The sequence below is a fragment of the Arachis ipaensis genome, chromosome B03, assembly GCF_000816755.2.
Source record: "Arachis ipaensis cultivar K30076 chromosome B03, Araip1.1, whole genome shotgun sequence".
NCBI classification, from domain to species: domain Eukaryota; kingdom Viridiplantae; phylum Streptophyta; class Magnoliopsida; order Fabales; family Fabaceae; genus Arachis; species Arachis ipaensis.
Window position 1 is genome coordinate 7,150,541 of NC_029787.2, and position 17,163 is coordinate 7,167,703.

A 17,163-nucleotide genomic window follows, 5' to 3' on the forward strand; every position below is an offset into this window, starting at 1 on the left:
TATCAAACAAATATACCTAAGCTTTCAATTAATATAATCCATAAGAAAAAAATTAGCACTAACCCTAAGAAAAGGAGGGAGTTTTTTTGTTAGGTAGATAGTGTTAAAACTTGAAAGATTGCAGTCCGTAATATTGTGGAGGACAAATCCGTCACTGCACATATGAGATATTTTCAAGGTTGCAACTGACACCCGAGATATTTTGGATGCATTATTCTTCGTTCCGTGAATCCAGCCGCTGCAGCTTTATCACGTGATATCGGGTCCCACCTCTTTAACCGTATTACCCTTTTAAAACACCACACGTGCACTTCCTTCACTCTCTTATCCTTACACCTGTTTGGTTACTATCCCATCCCTATTCCGATCCAATCAATCATCACTCCTAATCCCAATTCCCCTTATAAAAATCTTATTAACGACTATTTTCTTTGTATGGAGTAGGACTAAAATATCTATAGTACCCAGTCAAAACTACGAAACAGGCATAGATATTTTCTAAAATTATGGAAAAGATTAGCCATACACAATAATTAAAGAGCAGGGGTAAAATGGAAACTACGCACTATTGTTAGCTACAAGCTGTAACCAATCAATCCATACCCGTCCGTCCACATAACCCTAATTTTAACCCAGATTCAACCCACAAACCCTAACCCTAGTTAACCTCACCACCTATAAAATAACCCCTTGGGTACGCTGATATTCCTCGTGCTCACTTTTCTCCTTATTCTATCTAATATCCCATATTTTTAGGGTTTCTTTATCTAGATATTTCAATGGCTGCCGCAGATGTTGAGTTCCGGTGCTTCGTTGGTGGGCTTGCATGGGCCACCGAACCGATAACAAAGCTCTAGAGAAAGCCTTCTCTGCCTACGGAGAAATCGTTGAATCGAAGGTCCGTTTATTGCAGGCATCATCGATCGGGATCTGAACACCGATTCGGATATGGATTTGTTACCGCTATCCATCTGATCTGTGATCTGTGATCTCTCTGATCTCTGATCTGTTCTGTGATCTGTTTTCCCGTTACTTGATCTCTGTGTTACTCTTGTTACTATTATGATTCTTATTATCCGCCAATAGGTACGTTCCTTCTTCATCTTTGATTCAAAGGCGAAGATCGATCGGTTTCTATTCGGTTCTCAAATATGTTAATTATCTTTGTTCTTACTCAGATCTGATGTGAATTCTCGTGGTTTTGTTCAGGTTATCAACGATCGCGAAACTGGAAGATCCAGAGGTTTCGGATTTGTGACCTTTGCTTCTGAGCAAGCCATGAGGGATGCGATTGATGGCATGAACGGATCCAACCTTGACGGCCGTAACATCACTGTCAACGAGGCTCAGTCCCGTGGAGGTGGAGGAGGTGGTGGAGGTGGCTTCAGAAGCGGAGGCGGCGGTGGATATGGTGGTGGCAGATTTAGCCGCAGCGACGGTGGTGGTGGATACGGAGGTGGGGCCGTCATGAAGGTGGATAACGGTGGTGGCGGCGGTGTGGTGACTCCGATGGCAGCAGCTGGAGGAACTGATTTGTGATCTGCATGGGTTTGGGGGTTGTGTGGGGTTTATGATTGTAATCGTGTTGAGAGAAGTTTACTTTTTAGGTGCCTGAAATGTAGGTGGTTCTCTTTAGTTTTAGAGTGGTACTGGTATCTGGTTATGATTTCGTGGTGTTGCTATGGTTCTATCTAGTTTTTGACCTCTGAATCTGGTTGTTTGTTCATAGAACGATCGATTGTATGATAGTCAGAAATCAAGAGATTTAAAGTTTCTACATATCTTCCCGTTTCTTCTGTTTTGCTGATTTCTCGAATTAAATTTTGCTTAAAGAACCAAATCCAAAAACTATGGTAATGTCGACCGAACAATATATTATTTGTTTTGCGAATTAGTATTTTTTATTCTGGTGGTGCTACTAAAATAATTACTTGATTAAATTTATAATACACGAACGATTGAATATGTGTATGAAAATTGTTGTATCATTTGAAAGTGGAAGCGGAGTTCCTCTCGCTCTTGTATTTTCACTTTTTGAGACCTTTGTTTTTGTTCCATAGTCACCATTTTTGTAACTTTGGTAGATACGCTGAATACTTGAGAACCATTTAGAATAATTTAGTTATACAAAAATAACGAAGCATTTTCAATTGGCCCTAAGCTGGATCTAATTGTCGAGAATTTTTATACAAATCGTGTGGCAGGTCTGGTTGTTTACTTGTACATGGATTACTACTAATAGCAGCATTGCGAATAGAACAAGAGTGACCAAAAATCAAATTCTTTTAAATACGTGTAACATTTCAAATAACAATACAATACTGCATTCACGTGTATTTGAAAAATACTTTTGTATTCGAAGGTTATACCACTTCACCAATAGACCGCTACAACTAGAAGGGCTAACGTCAATAGCGATGTGATAAGCAAATTGGACTTGATCTAAGTAAAAGCCCACCATGCTGCATGCAAGCACGGACAAACATAGTATAAAATAGGGACAAGGAGGGCTAAGTTCAGCATAAGAGAGAAAGCAAAATGGGCCGTGCCGAAATTAAAAGGCCAGTATGCTAGATCCTGCATGCATTCTAGCCATATTTTTGGATATCGATTTTCTGCTGTTGTCTCCTTGGGTAGCCTCATTCTTAAGGAGAAATTAGGAATAGGTTTTGTGTGTGAGATTGGAATGGGCTTCTAGTGTCTCGAAATCGATGGAGATCAATGGTAAATTAATTTTCATAATTCTGTCCAAAAAAAAAATTCATAATAAAACATGTATGCGCTTCAGTCAAATCATGAACCTTTCAAAACTGAGTACAAAGCTCAGCATACAAAATCTTCAATGACAATAGAGATGTGCAAATTCAAGTACTTGACGTGGCATGTCACATAGAATCTACTTGGCCTTCTTAACAAGGTTAGAGGTTCGAAATTCAGCATCGTCCCTTACGAAGCTCCACCAAATGTAGGTCAGAGGAATTGTTGTTGCATGCCAAAGAGCATGAGCATCCAGAAGTCCTTGATACGGAGGGAAATCGTATATTTCTAGGAGCATCGCAAGACCACCCGAGAAAACAACCAGCCAGACCTTCCACCGTGAAGGATGGCAACTAACACCTGCCCAAACTGCCCAAATGACAAGCTGTGTTACACCCATCATTACGCAAACCATCATATTCCAGCCTGTGCAATAAGAATGAAAATGCTGTCAAAATTACCAGACAAAGGGAGGGTATATATGAAATGATAGAAAACATTACAAACATAACAGAGAAATATACATAACAAGCCAAGTTCTCAAGTGCACAAGGTGGATCCAATCTATCCACTTCCGAAAACTAAGCGTCACTTCCACCACAATAAATTGACAAATACAAATTTAAGCCTAAAGAACAAGTCGGAAGAAAACTCAGAATATAAGATCACTGTCAATAATTTTGTAACAATAGCAGAAGCCACAAGAAGAAAATAGAAACAAATAATTATCAGTCTGTTCAAGCAACGATTTTATCAAAGAACGCATGAGTCCCACATTTGACCTGAGTTAACAATATAAAGATTACATGATATAGGACATACCATAATCTAATGTATAGAAGTTGATGTACATTACATGAGTGACTACAAAGGCTATCAATGGAGCAGAAACCATAACTCTGGTAGCTTCATCCTTAACATTGAAGCCACGTAATATGGCTAAAATGAGAGAATATCCAAGGAGAACCACTGCAGATGAGTAGTCCAGTTTCTCTGTCAGATCAACATCTCTGCAGTTCATTGACGCCAGAAACAATGAAATATAGGCAAAAGAGAGAAAGGAAAAGAGTTGTGGAATACTTAAAGAGACCTATTTTCCTATACTCAACCGTAAGCAAGACTTTTTAAGATTGTAAGTCCAACCCTACCATATGCAAGCTTGGGGGGATGGGCTGGCTGACCAAGTGATTCCAAAGAAAATAATGAGCATATTCTAAAGCAACATGGAATATAACATATTACCACATGCAAAACTAAACAATGTAGGGTGGCATTTACAGGAATCAGTATATGTAAATCATTATGAATCACGACAAGCTATTATGCCATCTCGGTGTTGTGGATCTATTTTCATCCTAAAATACTACACATGGAGAGTGGACAGTCAAATGACAATAGAAGCAATATTAGCATGTATTATGTGGGATTTAGAAATAAGCGACATATTTTCTTGAAAGACAATGGGATCATCAACAAATTCAGAATGCTACTGTCAATAGCATTAATTCAACTTCATTACATATCTTATGGTATGCTCCAAATAATTTTAAGTCAGGCTTGCAATTTCACAGTTAAAACAGCCATTCATAAAATTTATGTGTCTTAATGATAGAATTTTCATATACTATACAGAAAAAATAATATTAATATTCATATCTTGTGATTGAATTTGACCTGCATCATTGACTAAGTGTCCAGGTGATTAAAAATAAGTACTGAAAGTATCTGAATAAGCAACTTACCGACTGTGGAAAACAGCACTCCAGAACCAAGAGTTTAGTGATAAGAGTGCATAGATATGCCACAAACCAGAATATTCATAATATGGCTTTTTTCCATATTTTAGAGGCAATTTATAGTAAAGAAGAATGAAGAAGGAGATCCAACCATGAAAATGCATTGCAAGATTGAGAGCAGAGAAAGCCACAGATGCAGGCTCCTAAAACAAAAAGTGACATATCAGAGATATAAACGAGTTTTGGGGTAATCAGACACCAACTCCAATTGAAATGAAAGACACATGGCTTTTGCGAGAGAAACCTGCATCCCATAAATACGCTTGAAAGGCCATTTGCCATGATATTTGACGGGGCCGAGGCTATGTAATTCTTTTTCTTTCTCTCTCTCAAGCATGCAGTAGTACCGACAGTCACTTTGACAGTCCCATTTTTTCCATTGTATGTAAAGTGAATCTTGCATGTACCAAGGACGATCAATAAGAACTCCATCCGAAGAAAATTTACAATTTGGAAAGCATTTTTTACCAACACATCCATTTTCTTGACATTGGGTTACACAACTCCTAATATTCAAACAAAACATGGATGAAATGGTCAGGTATAATCCAATAAAATATTTAACTTAAATCATAAGCACTTAGTAACATAGAACACCTGGAAGTATGGAAAATGGTCAGGTATAATCCAATAAAATATTTAACTTAAATCATAAGCACTTAGTAACATAGAACACCTGTAAGTATGGAAGATTTTCCTATGTACTACCGATAAGAAAAATAAAAGTAGAAACAAAGTACCATTTCTTACAGTTATACTCAATGAATACAAAAATGCTGAACTTATTTCCATATGGAGAAGAAAAATAGAGAAGTTATGTAAGGATAGATTATGCACCTATAATGTGGATCAGCATCACCAAGACTTGCATCTACTACCAAGACAGACCACAGAAGCCCCAGAAGGAAAGCAACCACATAACGAACTAACATCTGGTTACAGCAATAACTGATGGTTAAACAAAATAACACAAGGTTCTGAACAAACGGACCAGCCATTGAACCATTCAAACTACCAGGTCAAAGATTCAGACGACTAACAGATTCAACCAAAGTTCCACCTAAATAACCGAATTGTACTAAAATAAGAAAAATACAAAATCATCTAACTAAACCAAAATTTCAAGTAACTAATCTCAAGCAACAGATCCAAAACCAAATAACAAAGCTATGACTAAGTTTATTATCAATAACATATAACATAAGCATAGATTAAGTAAAAATAAAAAAACTAACCTAATTTGATCAAGAATTTAATCAGCAATTTCATCAACAATGAGCAACTGCAATACATTGATAGCAAAATTCACTTATAGCAGCAGCAACATTAGCACTAAATCAACAATAACACATTGATCAACGATAAAAATCAAAACATAAATAGCGAAAAAAACATAGCACTGGCAGATGCGGAGCAGACCGGAGGAGAAGAGAGGCGCAGTAGAGGAGGCAGCGGAGCAGAAAAAAGAGGAAACCGCCGCGGAGAAGAAGCAAAAGCAGAGAGAGCGCCGCGGCGGAGCAGAGTCACCGCAGGTCAAACTCAACCGACGGAGCAGAGCACGCAGAAGTCAGAGAGGAGATGCAACGTGCGACAGCGGTGATCTTTGATTGAGTCCAGTGAAGAAGAAGAAGAAGAAAAAGAAGAAAAGCAGAAGAGAAATAAGGGAGCCTAGGGTTCTGTTTTTGCCATTTGGGTGTTTTCTACTTTTCCAGTTTCTGATAAAAAAGCGAAAGGATTAAGTTTGATTCTATGCAAAAACTTCAATTTTTAGGTGAATTATACGGTAAAAATGTAAGTTTAAAGATCTTTTTTTGTATGAGATGAAAGAGAAATTAAAAAAGATAAATTCTACACTTTAAATAACAATAAAATAATAAAAAATAACTATAAAAAAAATTTATTATACATAAACTCTCAGATTTAGCTAACACATATTCTTTAAAATTTGGTAAAAAGAGTGAATTTTTTAATATGTTAATGTATAAAAATTTACAATTCTAACATTTAATTATCTATCCGAATTCAACTAAATTAAACAATAAGACTTGAAATAATATTAGTTATAACTAATTTTTGTTATATTAAATTAATTTTTTTTATGATTTAAAAGAAAATACACAAAAAAAATAAATAAGAAACTGCTTAAAAAAGATAGTACCATTGAATACTACTCTCAAACTCCTTCCAAGGCAACGGAAGCTCCATTTGGGGAGAAAGGGTCCTCATTGCAGTCTTTGCCATGATGTCTGCTACTATATTTGCATCTCTCAAGATGAACCGAAAGATCAGCACGCTATTTCTAAGACATGATATTTCGGATTTTTAACATCAAAGGATCGATAAACCCAGAGCAATCCTGTAAATTATTGACAATAGTAAAAGCCTCCACACAATTTGTCTCACATATAACGTCTCTTTGTCCCGAGTCTCATACTAAAAGAAAGCATCTCCAAATAGCAAACAACTCTCCTTGTAAAATACTACGACTCTCAATTGTTCCAGTCAGTGTCGTTGCTACCTTCTCTTCCAATCTCTGCTAATACAAGCAAAACCAACTCGAGCACCGTTACTAGGATAGCTAGCATCACAATTAATTTTAAAGGTACCCACTGAGAGGGGAATCCAAGAGCCACTAATCGTGGACAGATGGAGGGGATAGACAGTCGTTGCAACTCAAAAATATTTCGGAGCTCCTTTTCCAAGGACAAAGCCATACCAATTACCTTGTCTATGGTCCAATGCTCGCGAGGATAAAAGATCTCGTTATTCCTCGAACGCCAAATCCACCAGAGACCAGAAAAGAATCTAAAGGGGCGTTGTTTGCTGTTATGTAAGAACCAACTCATCAAATCCACTGGTTGATCGGAGATCCCTAAAACTTGCCAAACTAGTTGGGCTTTTGGATAATCCCGAATACAATATAAAACCGATTTCTAATCTGAGAAACATCGTGGACACAGCTATCCGTGTGCAAAATGTCCCTCATAAAACGAAATGCAGCAATAGGAAGAACTTCCAGAAGACATAGTCAGGCCAAAAATTTATATTTTTCTGAAACATGTTGACGCCAAAGCCAAAGCCAATTATCTATATCCTTCCAACTAAACATCTTTTTACTGAACCACAAATAAAAATTTTTTAAATTTTATATGATAAATTAACAAAATATTACTTTTAAAAGATTAAATTTAATAAATATTATATAATATTTATATCAAAATAAATTATTGAAAAATAAAACCAATATTATGTACTGTAAAAAAAGTATTAATTAAAACAAAAAACCATGATACTTTGTTACAAATTTTATTAAACATTATATATTTTAGTTATGAGACCTGAATTAGATCTATCCAAATCCAAAATATAATCTAAACTCAGTCTAAAAATAATATCAAATAAAAAAGAAAAAAGAAAAAAACTCAAACCAATTAAAATATGATTTGGGTTGGGGGTAGGGTTTGCAACTCTTAAAATTTAGTAATTGAATAACTTTCTGATGGATCTCACGAACTTAGTTGTAACACTAAATTAATTAGCACGTGCTGCATTAAGTGCACTTTGGTTACTGAACCCTAATCAGTTGAGTTCAGAATTTTTCTTTTTTTGAAAAATGGGAAAGAGCAAAATTTTGATAATTGGAGCAAGTGGGAACCTGGGTTTTCACTTAGCAGAAGCAAGCCTCAAGTTTGATCATCCAACATTTGCACTTGTTAGGGATTCTGCTTTCTCTGACCCCATCAAAGCACAGAAGCTTCACTCTCTCTCTCATGCTGGTGCCACCCTCCTCAAAGTATGTTCTTCAATTCCACCTCCCTTACATTGCAATCTCGAATCTTTGTTTTTGTGGCTTACATTTTCTTTTTCATGCTTAGGGTTCCCTCCAAGATGAAGCCAGCATTGTTGAAGCTGTCAAGTTAGTGGATGTTGTTATTTCTGCTGTTTCAGCTAAGCAAACTCTTGATCAGAAGCTTCTTATCCGAGTTATCAAACAATCTGGCTCCATTAAGGTCCACTTTAAACTTCCTGTCTTAAGAATTTGGATTTTTGGATATGATGCAAGTATGGAGTACCTCATAAAATTGTCTAGGGTAGAACAATATGGTTGGTTTGACAAGTTTGAAGGAGTGGATTTGTTGAGCATTGAATTGAATCAGATTGGGTATATTTTGAAATAGACTCTGTTGAAAGAGTTTGTTGCATGCATTCTACCTGTTTGTTGTTTTGTCTATTTCTGACTTTCTGTTGTTGTTGTCTCTTTGGGGTTAGCCTCATTCTTCAGCAGAAATTAGGAATAGATTTTATGAGTGTGAAAGTGGAATGGGCTTGTTGGGTCTTGAAATCCATGGAGATCAATGGTAAATTAATTTGGCATAAGAAAACATGCATGCGCTTTTCAGTCAAATAATGAGCCTTTCAACCTTCAAGTCCTTGTGGTTATTTGTTAACATTCGCTTAAAATGCTGATTCTTAGGCCATTTCTAATGTTCTGCTTCAATTTCTTGTGGAATTGGTTAATTTGGTTTTGGAGCATCCATTTCTAAAGCTGTTACCAACAGTCTTACTATTTTCATTTATTAAGATATATGCTCCCACCATTTCTGATCTGCATGTGTGTATGTATTGCCAATGGTCCTTGTATTATTGAATATTTGAATTGTAAGATATGTTCAATGATGTGTTGTTTATTTTGGTCTCTTCAGAGATTCATCCCAGCTGAATTTGGAGCAGACCCTACCAAGGTTCAAATATATGACCTGGAGGATGGTCACAATTTCTACGCACCCAAACTCGAAATTCGCCAGATGGTTGAGGCCGAAGGAATTCCATATACCTGCATTTGCTGCAATTTCTTCATGAAGATTTTGCTCCCTTCTCTTGTTCAGCCAGGCTTAAATGCTCCTCCTAGGGACAAGGTTACCATATTTGGTGATGGGAACACAAAAGGTCTGTTTGATCGAAGACGATTGCTAATTTCTTGTCACGTAATTGTTATTCTTTTTGTTTGGTGCTTATTCATGAAGGGTTTCTTTGCAGGCGTATTTGTTAAGGAAAATGACGTCGCTGCCTTCACTATTAGCACAGTTGATGACCCCCGCACCTTGAACAAAGTGTTGTACTTGAGACCCCCAGGAAACGTTTGTTCTCTGAATGAACTAGTCGAGATGTGGGAAACTAAAATCGGGAAGAAGCTTGAGAAATCACACGTCTCAGAAGAAGAGCTGGTCAAGAAAATCAAAGGTAATACTTTGACTTCAAATTGATTGTGACTATGTTGCTGCTTCTTGTCACTTTTGTCAACTAAGCATCAAGATTGTAGACAGCATGAAAAATCATCTCATGTTAAGACTGACAGGGATATGAAGTTTCTACTCAAATAGAGAGAAATGTAAGGAAAATTTCTAATTCAATGCATTAGGTGAGTGCTTGATGTGTTGTGCAACCTTAGGTCAATTTCTCTTGACTAGTTTTGCTTGTTTTATGAGTACCAAAATGGCAAAATCATTGTGGTATCTATTTGGTGTATTTGGTTGGCTTGAACACAATTCACACACCTTCAATTATAAATTCTTGGACCGGCAAGTTTTATGGGATATGATTAGATGCTTGGTATCTATTTGGTGTATAGCTCATGATCCTTTTTGAGAACTAACCTTTCTCATACATGTTAATAGATCGAAAATCTACACTTCATAGATAAATATTTTTATTACCCCTTTTTCTTGTATTTTTTCTTCTCTCCATCTTAATGATATTCTTTGATCCTAAAATAGTAAAATCCAATTAAAAATTGTGCAAATTATTTTATTTCACAGGTACTTCTTATCCTGCCAACTTTGAACAGCTTTTCATATATTCTGCTTTCATAAAGAAAGATCACACCTACTTTGACATTGAGTCTTCCAATGGAGTGAATGGCACAGAACTGTATCCACAACTGAAATATACCACAGTCAGTGAATTCTTAGACACACTAGTTTAGTTTGAGGCATTTTTAAATATCGGCTGCAAAGGTGACCTAAGAAGATTCTGAATGAAGTGGTCAAGACAGATCTAAATATAAATAGACTTACAGAAGACATCATATATGATAGGACGCAATGTAGCCGACTCCACCTAATGGGACGAAGATTTGTTGTTGTTGTATCATTTTTTGAAGGTGTAAAATAAGTAGCCTGTTAGAATTTGGTGATGCTACATGAGGGAATGAATAGTTCTATTCAAGTAACTATTTCAAAAGTAAAAGCTACAGATAAATTATATAACTTTGCACTTCCCAATTTTCTATTACAAAAATTCATATTCATGACTATTAGAATGGGTTCTTTTTTTCCCCCAAAAATAAAGTTACAATGAGATCAAATTAAATCCGGTAAGATTTACAATTTTGTTGAAAAGGAACAAGACACAAACATGGAAGGTTAGTTTAAAAAGTCTTGCTTTTTAAAATCTGACTAATGTTTTATTCTAGATAGCTAAATGTTAGGGAATCTTATAATGGCTTGGTGCCTTAATAGTTAATATCTTGGAACCAACCCCCCATGTGAGTAGTGTAAGGGATAGAGAGTGTGACTTGTGAGATAGACACAAGTCTAATACCTCATTATCAAACTTACTTACAACAAAGTAAATTGCCTCACTTTATTTAAAATATTCTCACTTATCATGGATTTAATCAACATTTATGAGAATATATCTGACTACATGCTATAGTAAATTAGTGTTTATACTAATATATTTTTTTTCCCCCACATAAGATGAAGGTGTGGGGCAATGAAAGGAAAATCCAAGATCATGTTTCACCATCAACAGAAACAAAGAGAATCAACAAGATCTTTGGCTATGGATGAGACAGGTCCACAAATCTCACCATTATATATGGCTTCAAAGTGAAGAAATTCTGAGGCTCTCATAACTCCAAGATAAAATATACTACTAAACTAGCTACCCCATGCAGCCCTTGGCAAAAACCCTTTCAAGTGGTCCCCTTTTTTTAACCATTGATGCAACCTAACACCGAACAGCACCTTTCATGCATATTAAGACATGATTTTATGCCAGATATAGTTATTATTTATACATATATACATACAAGATGTGTCCCTCAATTTTTTTGTTAACATATGTTATGTATGAAAATCCAAGGGGTCTTTCTTATAAGAATGAAAAGCATAGGTACATCAAGTGACATTGATATCAATATGCGCAATGTAGCATTGTTGCTTAATTATTTTAAGATAATTATCTTTGTTAATGAGGATTAGCACATGGCATGTAATAAGATTATACCCCACATAGTTCAATTTTTGCTATCAATGTGAGAAATAAATATTGATTGGTCATCTCCATCTTTTTTAATAGGTCATGTCATAAGTTTTGGCAACCAGATAACTCAAATGTAACATCTTGTTCATTTTCATGTGAGTTGTAACTGTGGTTTGTCCATATAATTCCAAACATTAATGACCATCTATCCTTTTTAAGTTTTAACCACAAATATGAGTTAGATGTCCATTTTTATTTTATTTTATTTTATTTTATTTTCGGGTATAGTAAACAGTTTAGATGTCCATTTTGATTGAACTGGATCATAACTGTTAGGGACAGAAAAATCATTCTAATTAATTGAAATGTGTGACCATCCACCTTCCTTTCCCTCCCATAATAACATAAGGCAATGTAATGTATTCATCAATCTTAGCTTGTGGCCTAATTTATGAGTGTCTCAATCAAGAAGACTATTATTTTGTCCCCAATGGCGGCTTTGAGAAGGTCCACTATCAGGCGCATGACTACCTTTGTCTCTCTCAACCATGTTCAATGTTGTCTTCCTGTTTTCATCCACAACCAAATGGCAAAGGTTTATTAAATCCAATACAATTTCACACATATGCTACTTCTGCATTATTAGTTACACCTTTTGTTTTATATTCATTCGTCTTTTCTGTTACAAGTTTATTATCATGTAACTTCTACTGTCACGTAATGGTAATTACTAATACTTCATGATCGCATTAGATTAAAGAGATACACATGCATGCAGTTCATTAGTTCGCTTAAGCAAGCCACCTTGTGCAAGCAGCAACCCATTATCTAGCGGCAAACCCTTAAATAGAACTTTGATCCTTTACGGATTAGTCATTGATCTGCCGAGTTGGAAAATATCATGGAAAACCAAAAAAAGAGATATACATGCAAAGATGATTCTCTACCTATATTTTTCGGTTTGCCACGTTATTCTTCGGTCCAATAGGTCAAATAATTCGTCGCGAATCAGAGTTCTATTTAAAGATTTGTTGTTGGTCAATAGATTATTGCTGTATATACAAAACAAAATTCGAACATCTGATACTTACTTAAATGAACGAATGGATCGAAACTCTATCTAATATCTTATTTAATTTAAGACTTTCGCTTAAGATTTTTAACGGTTTTAACTTTTATATATGATACATTTACAAGTGAAAGTACCTAAAGTCTTTAAATATAATTTTTATTAAGAAATACTAGTATATATTAATTTATGATTATATGAAGGAAAAAGAAAAAAGGCGAAAATGAAAATCAGGTTGATGAAGTAGAGAATTATTGGAAGAATACTTTTTGATCGCACGAGATTGATCAAATTCAAACAAAAATTAACTGAAAACTACAAAACCAGCAATGCTTGATGGTAGTGCATGTTGGGGTGTTAAGTATATCAACCAAAACAAAACTACAAAAGTAATCAAATGATAATTTGACTAGTGTGATTTTATATTTTTATGAGATGCTCAAGTGGATGAGAAAATGACAAGAAGCTTTAATATTTGTGGTGATTTAATCATGAAAAAAGCGATTGATAGAGACTTCAAATTTAAAAGTTTCCATTAAGATAATTAATGAGGAATAATTTTAATGCATAATTTTACATAGTTATTTAATTGCGTCAATATTATTTTTACTATATACTATTTTTTTTTAAGGACCTTAAACATCACCCTCGTATCCTTTTGGAAAACCACTTGATGTTTGTTGTTAGGTTTGATTATGTTGCAAACTCATTAAGAACTATTATATCCTATAAACAATTAATTGAAAATCAAGATTATAAATACTATCAATTATTGTCCTTATCATATAATTGGTATTAAGCTTTAATTTGCATCCAGCTGCTTATGTTACCTTTATTTTACTAAATAATAATCTCATCATAAAGAGAAGGGAAATTAAAAAGGAAAAAGCAGTGATAGGTTGCCATCAACTTCTTATTTTACATTGGATTAGGTGCCCAGTCACATATATGCTCAATTCAATTCAATTCTCATCGCTATCAAACTTTTTCTTTTTGGATGGTATAATAAATAATTAAATAGTACTTGAAACGTGCAAATGAAGGCGACCCAAAAGTTAACGGGGTATTAATATTAATAATAATAAATCTTATTTTTATAGTCATACTATATACTTAGAAGTATACAACCAATATTATGTTATATTTACTTCAAAAGAAAAATTAAGAATCTTCATGATAGCCATTCCCATGTGGAGTGACCTCATCCAAAATAAATTGCAAATTTAAGATATTATCATCATCATCATCTACATATCCATCTCCATCTTTAGATTACTAGCTTCCACTAAACCTGCACAAATATAATAAAAAAAAATAGAAATTCAAATTAACTACTTTTTCAAAAGGGTAACTAAATCACAAGGGTAATAGTGGAGTGTTTAACAAGTCTTTAGAGAAAATGATTGATCCAAAAGCCTCATCATCCAAATTTCCTAAAAAACCTAGAATTTCAAAAAGGAAGCTTCCTACCTTGCTACACCATTTCTTTTTAACCACAATATAAATAAATCGGTAACCTCATATAAGTTATTTTTTGTGGAATTTAACTTTCAATATTTTAATTTTTACACAAATATTCAATAATATTATATTATTAAATCAACAAAAATATTTTACTTAATTATTTATTATCTTAAAATTTTTAAATACAAAAAAATTTAGTAACAAAAAATAATCAAAACTTATTTTACTTAACATTCATTAATTATTACAATAATTAATAAAATACTAAATAAAACAAATACTAATTATTTTTTTTTTATTCTTAACATTACCCTTATAAATAATAACTATTGCTATGGGCTAAAATGTCCCTATCATGTTTCATGATGAAAAATTATTCCACTCTGCTATGCTTCCACTTTCTGCATTTTGGAAAAATAAAAAGGTCACTAGGAAAATCATAATTCGTAGGTACCTGTAAATGGGTGAGAAGGTGGAAAAGATGATGTTCTAGGTTGATCAAAAGCCACATTGTAAAGGTTTTGGATTTGGAATTCGCCTTCCCAAATTGAAGGAGGTAAAACTTGCTGCAATGAACAACAGAAAAGGATCAATTATAGAAAACTAAAAATCATTGAAACATAGTAACATAGAAAAGGGTAATTAATTAAGCATACATTGAAACAAGATGATGAGTCAAGAAATGTTTCTGGTAAAGACACAGAGAGGGGTGCAGCAATGGTTTTCCTAAGACCCATGTCTGGTGAAGGGGTCATATTCATGCCAATGTTGTTGATTAATCCATTGGAACATGATACAAGTTGTTGAACTGAATTGAAGTCAAGATATGCAGCAGGGTTATTAGTCATCTCTGATGATCCCATTCCAATGCCTTCAAAATTTGGAGCACAAGCAGGAAATACCTGTCATTATCAAATTTTAATAAGCCTTTCTTACATACATGTGGATGCTTATGTTAGATCTAAGTACATTTATTTACTTATATAAGTGAAATAACAAAAAAAAAAATTAAAATATGATTTTCGTGGTCAATATAAAAAATAGTTGTTTTATTAATATGACGATATGTAATTGAATATATGTAAAACGATTTTACACTAAAAGTACTTCAAAATTATTTTTTTTATAATATAAAATACAAATTTTTTTTTATCTTTTTTCATTTTTTATTGATCACTTTTATTACTAAAAAATGAAATATTGTACAGAAATCACTATTAATGAACATAATTGAAGGACAATATGGGAATGCATGGTTGATTAATCCTTGTTGTTTAGTGTGTAATTAAGCTAAAATGAAAGATGAAGAGGGGTAAAGTTGTAATATGTGCATTTTCTTTTCTTGTTTGTTTTACCTCTTTGGCAAAGAGATCATCAACGTTGAGTTCAAGTCTTGGGTTTACAGCAGCTAATTTCATAGACAAGAACTGCAAGCAAGAAGTGATCATGACAATAATAATAAGCCACGTGTACATCTAAATACTTCAATTTCCCGTTAACAAATTAAATTAATTAATTAATTACCTCAACTTGTCTTTGAAGAGACTGAACATAGTTTATGATTTCATCAAGCATTCCAGCTTTTCCTGTAATCTTGTTGCATCCCGGAACCAAATCTTGCAAATACTTCATTCTCTCGCTAATCTTTTCCCTTCTAACCTGCATACATTAGTTAGTTAGTTACTTAGAATTCGTTGAATATAAAACAGTTTAGTCAAACATGTCAAATTATTTGACGACTCACTCTTTCTGCAAGGCTGTGACTATCAGTGGCTTGGCCGCGGCGAGCTCGGACATGAATGTAGTCAGGTTTGTTATTGTGAGGCTCCGAAGTAGATCCTTTAATGGAATTCTCAGCAGAAGCTACTTCGTCCTTGTTCGTAATTTGCTCACTCATTTTGGATGAGTCTTCTTCCGCACTCACTTTCACTCTTTTCTCCTTCTTCGTATGACTTTGTTGAGCAACAACCACCTAAAAGAAAAGAATTGAGTAAAGAGATAAAACAAGATAAGATTGATAAGAAAAATGTAAAAAAATATTTGCAGTTATAATAGAAAATTATTAGGTGATAATTTAGTCAAATTATTTAACGATTCTTAGCTATTAACTTCACGTGAAGACAACTGCATATGAATTTTAACTTAAAAAAAAGTTGAGTTTCGTTGAAGGAACCTTGTGGCTTTCAGACTTTCTCTTCTTGGGAGAGACAAAGGAGGAAATGGCGGAAGAAGAAGAAGGAGCAGGAGGCATGTGAATTAGGGAGGAATAATCATCAGAGAAGACGTCAAATAACGAGGATCCATTGTCTTGAAGATCTTGTTGAATGCATTTCTTGGTTCTTGCTTGCTGCCTCTCCAACACTGTCATGTTTACACAATGCAACATCTTCTTCTTCTTCTTCTTCTTTAAACAGAGTAGAGTATGTAGTTGTTGTTAACCGTTTTAGTTTCTTAGAAAGTTGAAGAAAGAGATCGAGGATGACCATGGCAATATGTGTGTGTATATATAATCAGAAAGAAAATAATATTAATATTAATATCAATTTTAATTAAAATGAAAATGAAAATAATTAGAATTGGGGGAGAGGAGAGTGTGCCGGCGGAGGAATATTAAGAGAGAGAGTGTGTGTGTGAGTGTGTGAGTGTGTGAGGTCCCACTGATATGACCGCCACGTGGGACTGTTTCAACACTCTTAAACGGTTAAACCCAAACGCTGTCGTTTCCGCATTACTCTTTACTATTTAGTATTTATCCATCCTTTACATTACCAACACTATTAAATATTTTTATTTTAACAAATATATTCTTTT

The 17,163-nt window shown here is 34.3% G+C and overlaps 3 protein-coding genes and 1 pseudogene across 5 annotated transcripts; 2 read left to right on the forward strand and 2 right to left on the reverse strand.

Moving 5' to 3' along the window:
• LOC107628883 lies at nucleotides 684-1,781 on the forward strand (annotated as a pseudogene).
• LOC107628880 (post-GPI attachment to proteins factor 3) lies at nucleotides 2,714-6,293 on the reverse strand. Of its 2 annotated transcripts, XM_016331506.2 has the most exons (7): nucleotides 5,973-6,293; nucleotides 5,789-5,835; nucleotides 5,391-5,485; nucleotides 4,798-5,059; nucleotides 4,500-4,696; nucleotides 3,580-3,767; nucleotides 2,714-3,183 (listed from the first exon to the last, which is right to left on the reverse strand). In XM_016331506.2, the coding sequence occupies exons 3-7, from the start codon at nucleotides 5,483-5,485 to the stop codon at nucleotides 2,897-2,899; spliced, it is 1,029 nt and encodes a 342-aa protein (XP_016186992.1). In that variant the 5' UTR covers nucleotides 5,789-5,835; nucleotides 5,973-6,293; the 3' UTR covers nucleotides 2,714-2,896. The 2 variants fall into 2 exon arrangements, with proteins under 2 accessions (XP_016186992.1, XP_016186991.1); XM_016331505.2 differs by lacking the exon at nucleotides 5,789-5,835 and having other exon boundaries at nucleotides 5,973-6,292.
• Nucleotides 8,034-11,669, forward strand: LOC107628881 (probable pinoresinol-lariciresinol reductase 3). Of its 2 annotated transcripts, none has more exons than XM_021117965.1 (5): nucleotides 8,034-8,346; nucleotides 8,429-8,563; nucleotides 9,257-9,500; nucleotides 9,591-9,794; nucleotides 11,312-11,669. In XM_021117965.1, the coding sequence occupies exons 1-5, from the start codon at nucleotides 8,167-8,169 to the stop codon at nucleotides 11,329-11,331; spliced, it is 783 nt and encodes a 260-aa protein (XP_020973624.1). In that variant the 5' UTR covers nucleotides 8,034-8,166; the 3' UTR covers nucleotides 11,332-11,669. The 2 variants fall into 2 exon arrangements, with proteins under 2 accessions (XP_020973624.1, XP_016186993.1); XM_016331507.2 differs by lacking the exon at nucleotides 11,312-11,669 and adding an exon at nucleotides 10,370-10,839 and having other exon boundaries at nucleotides 8,037-8,346.
• LOC107628879 (transcription factor BEE 2) lies at nucleotides 13,927-16,858 on the reverse strand. Its single transcript, XM_016331504.2, has 7 exons — nucleotides 16,526-16,858; nucleotides 16,097-16,324; nucleotides 15,877-16,011; nucleotides 15,708-15,779; nucleotides 15,009-15,254; nucleotides 14,807-14,918; nucleotides 13,927-14,179 (listed from the first exon to the last, which is right to left on the reverse strand). Exons 1-7 carry the CDS (start codon nucleotides 16,736-16,738, stop codon nucleotides 14,136-14,138), a joined length of 1,050 nt encoding a protein of 349 aa, XP_016186990.1. The 5' UTR covers nucleotides 16,739-16,858; the 3' UTR covers nucleotides 13,927-14,135.

Bases quoted from the DNA above. Each gene is read 5' to 3' on its own strand.
- LOC107628879 (XM_016331504.2), bottom strand. From the start codon at position 16,738: ATGTTGCATTGTGTAAACATGACAGTGTTGGAGAGGCAGCAAGCAAGA. The intron at 15,780-15,876 runs GTAATTAATTAA...TCTTGCTTGCAG, and splicing joins CTCTTCAAAGACAAGTTGAG to TTCTTGTCTATGAAATTAGC. The intron at 14,180-14,806 runs GTACCTACGAAT...ATATTTGTGCAG, and splicing joins ACCTTCTCACCCATTTACAG to GTTTAGTGGAAGCTAGTAAT.
- LOC107628881 (XM_016331507.2), top strand. From the start codon at position 8,167: ATGGGAAAGAGCAAAATTTTGATAATTGGAGCAAGTGGGAACCTGGGT. The intron at 8,564-9,256 runs GTCCACTTTAAA...TGGTCTCTTCAG, and splicing joins AACAATCTGGCTCCATTAAG to AGATTCATCCCAGCTGAATT. The intron at 9,501-9,590 runs GTCTGTTTGATC...GTTTCTTTGCAG, and splicing joins TGGTGATGGGAACACAAAAG to GCGTATTTGTTAAGGAAAAT.
- LOC107628880 (XM_016331506.2), bottom strand. From the start codon at position 5,485: ATGTTAGTTCGTTATGTGGTTGCTTTCCTTCTGGGGCTTCTGTGGTCT. The intron at 5,060-5,390 runs GTGCATAATCTA...TTTGAATATTAG, and splicing joins GATGCTGATCCACATTATAG to GAGTTGTGTAACCCAATGTC. The intron at 3,184-3,579 runs GTATGTCCTATA...CTTATTGCACAG, and splicing joins CTTCTATACATTAGATTATG to GCTGGAATATGATGGTTTGC.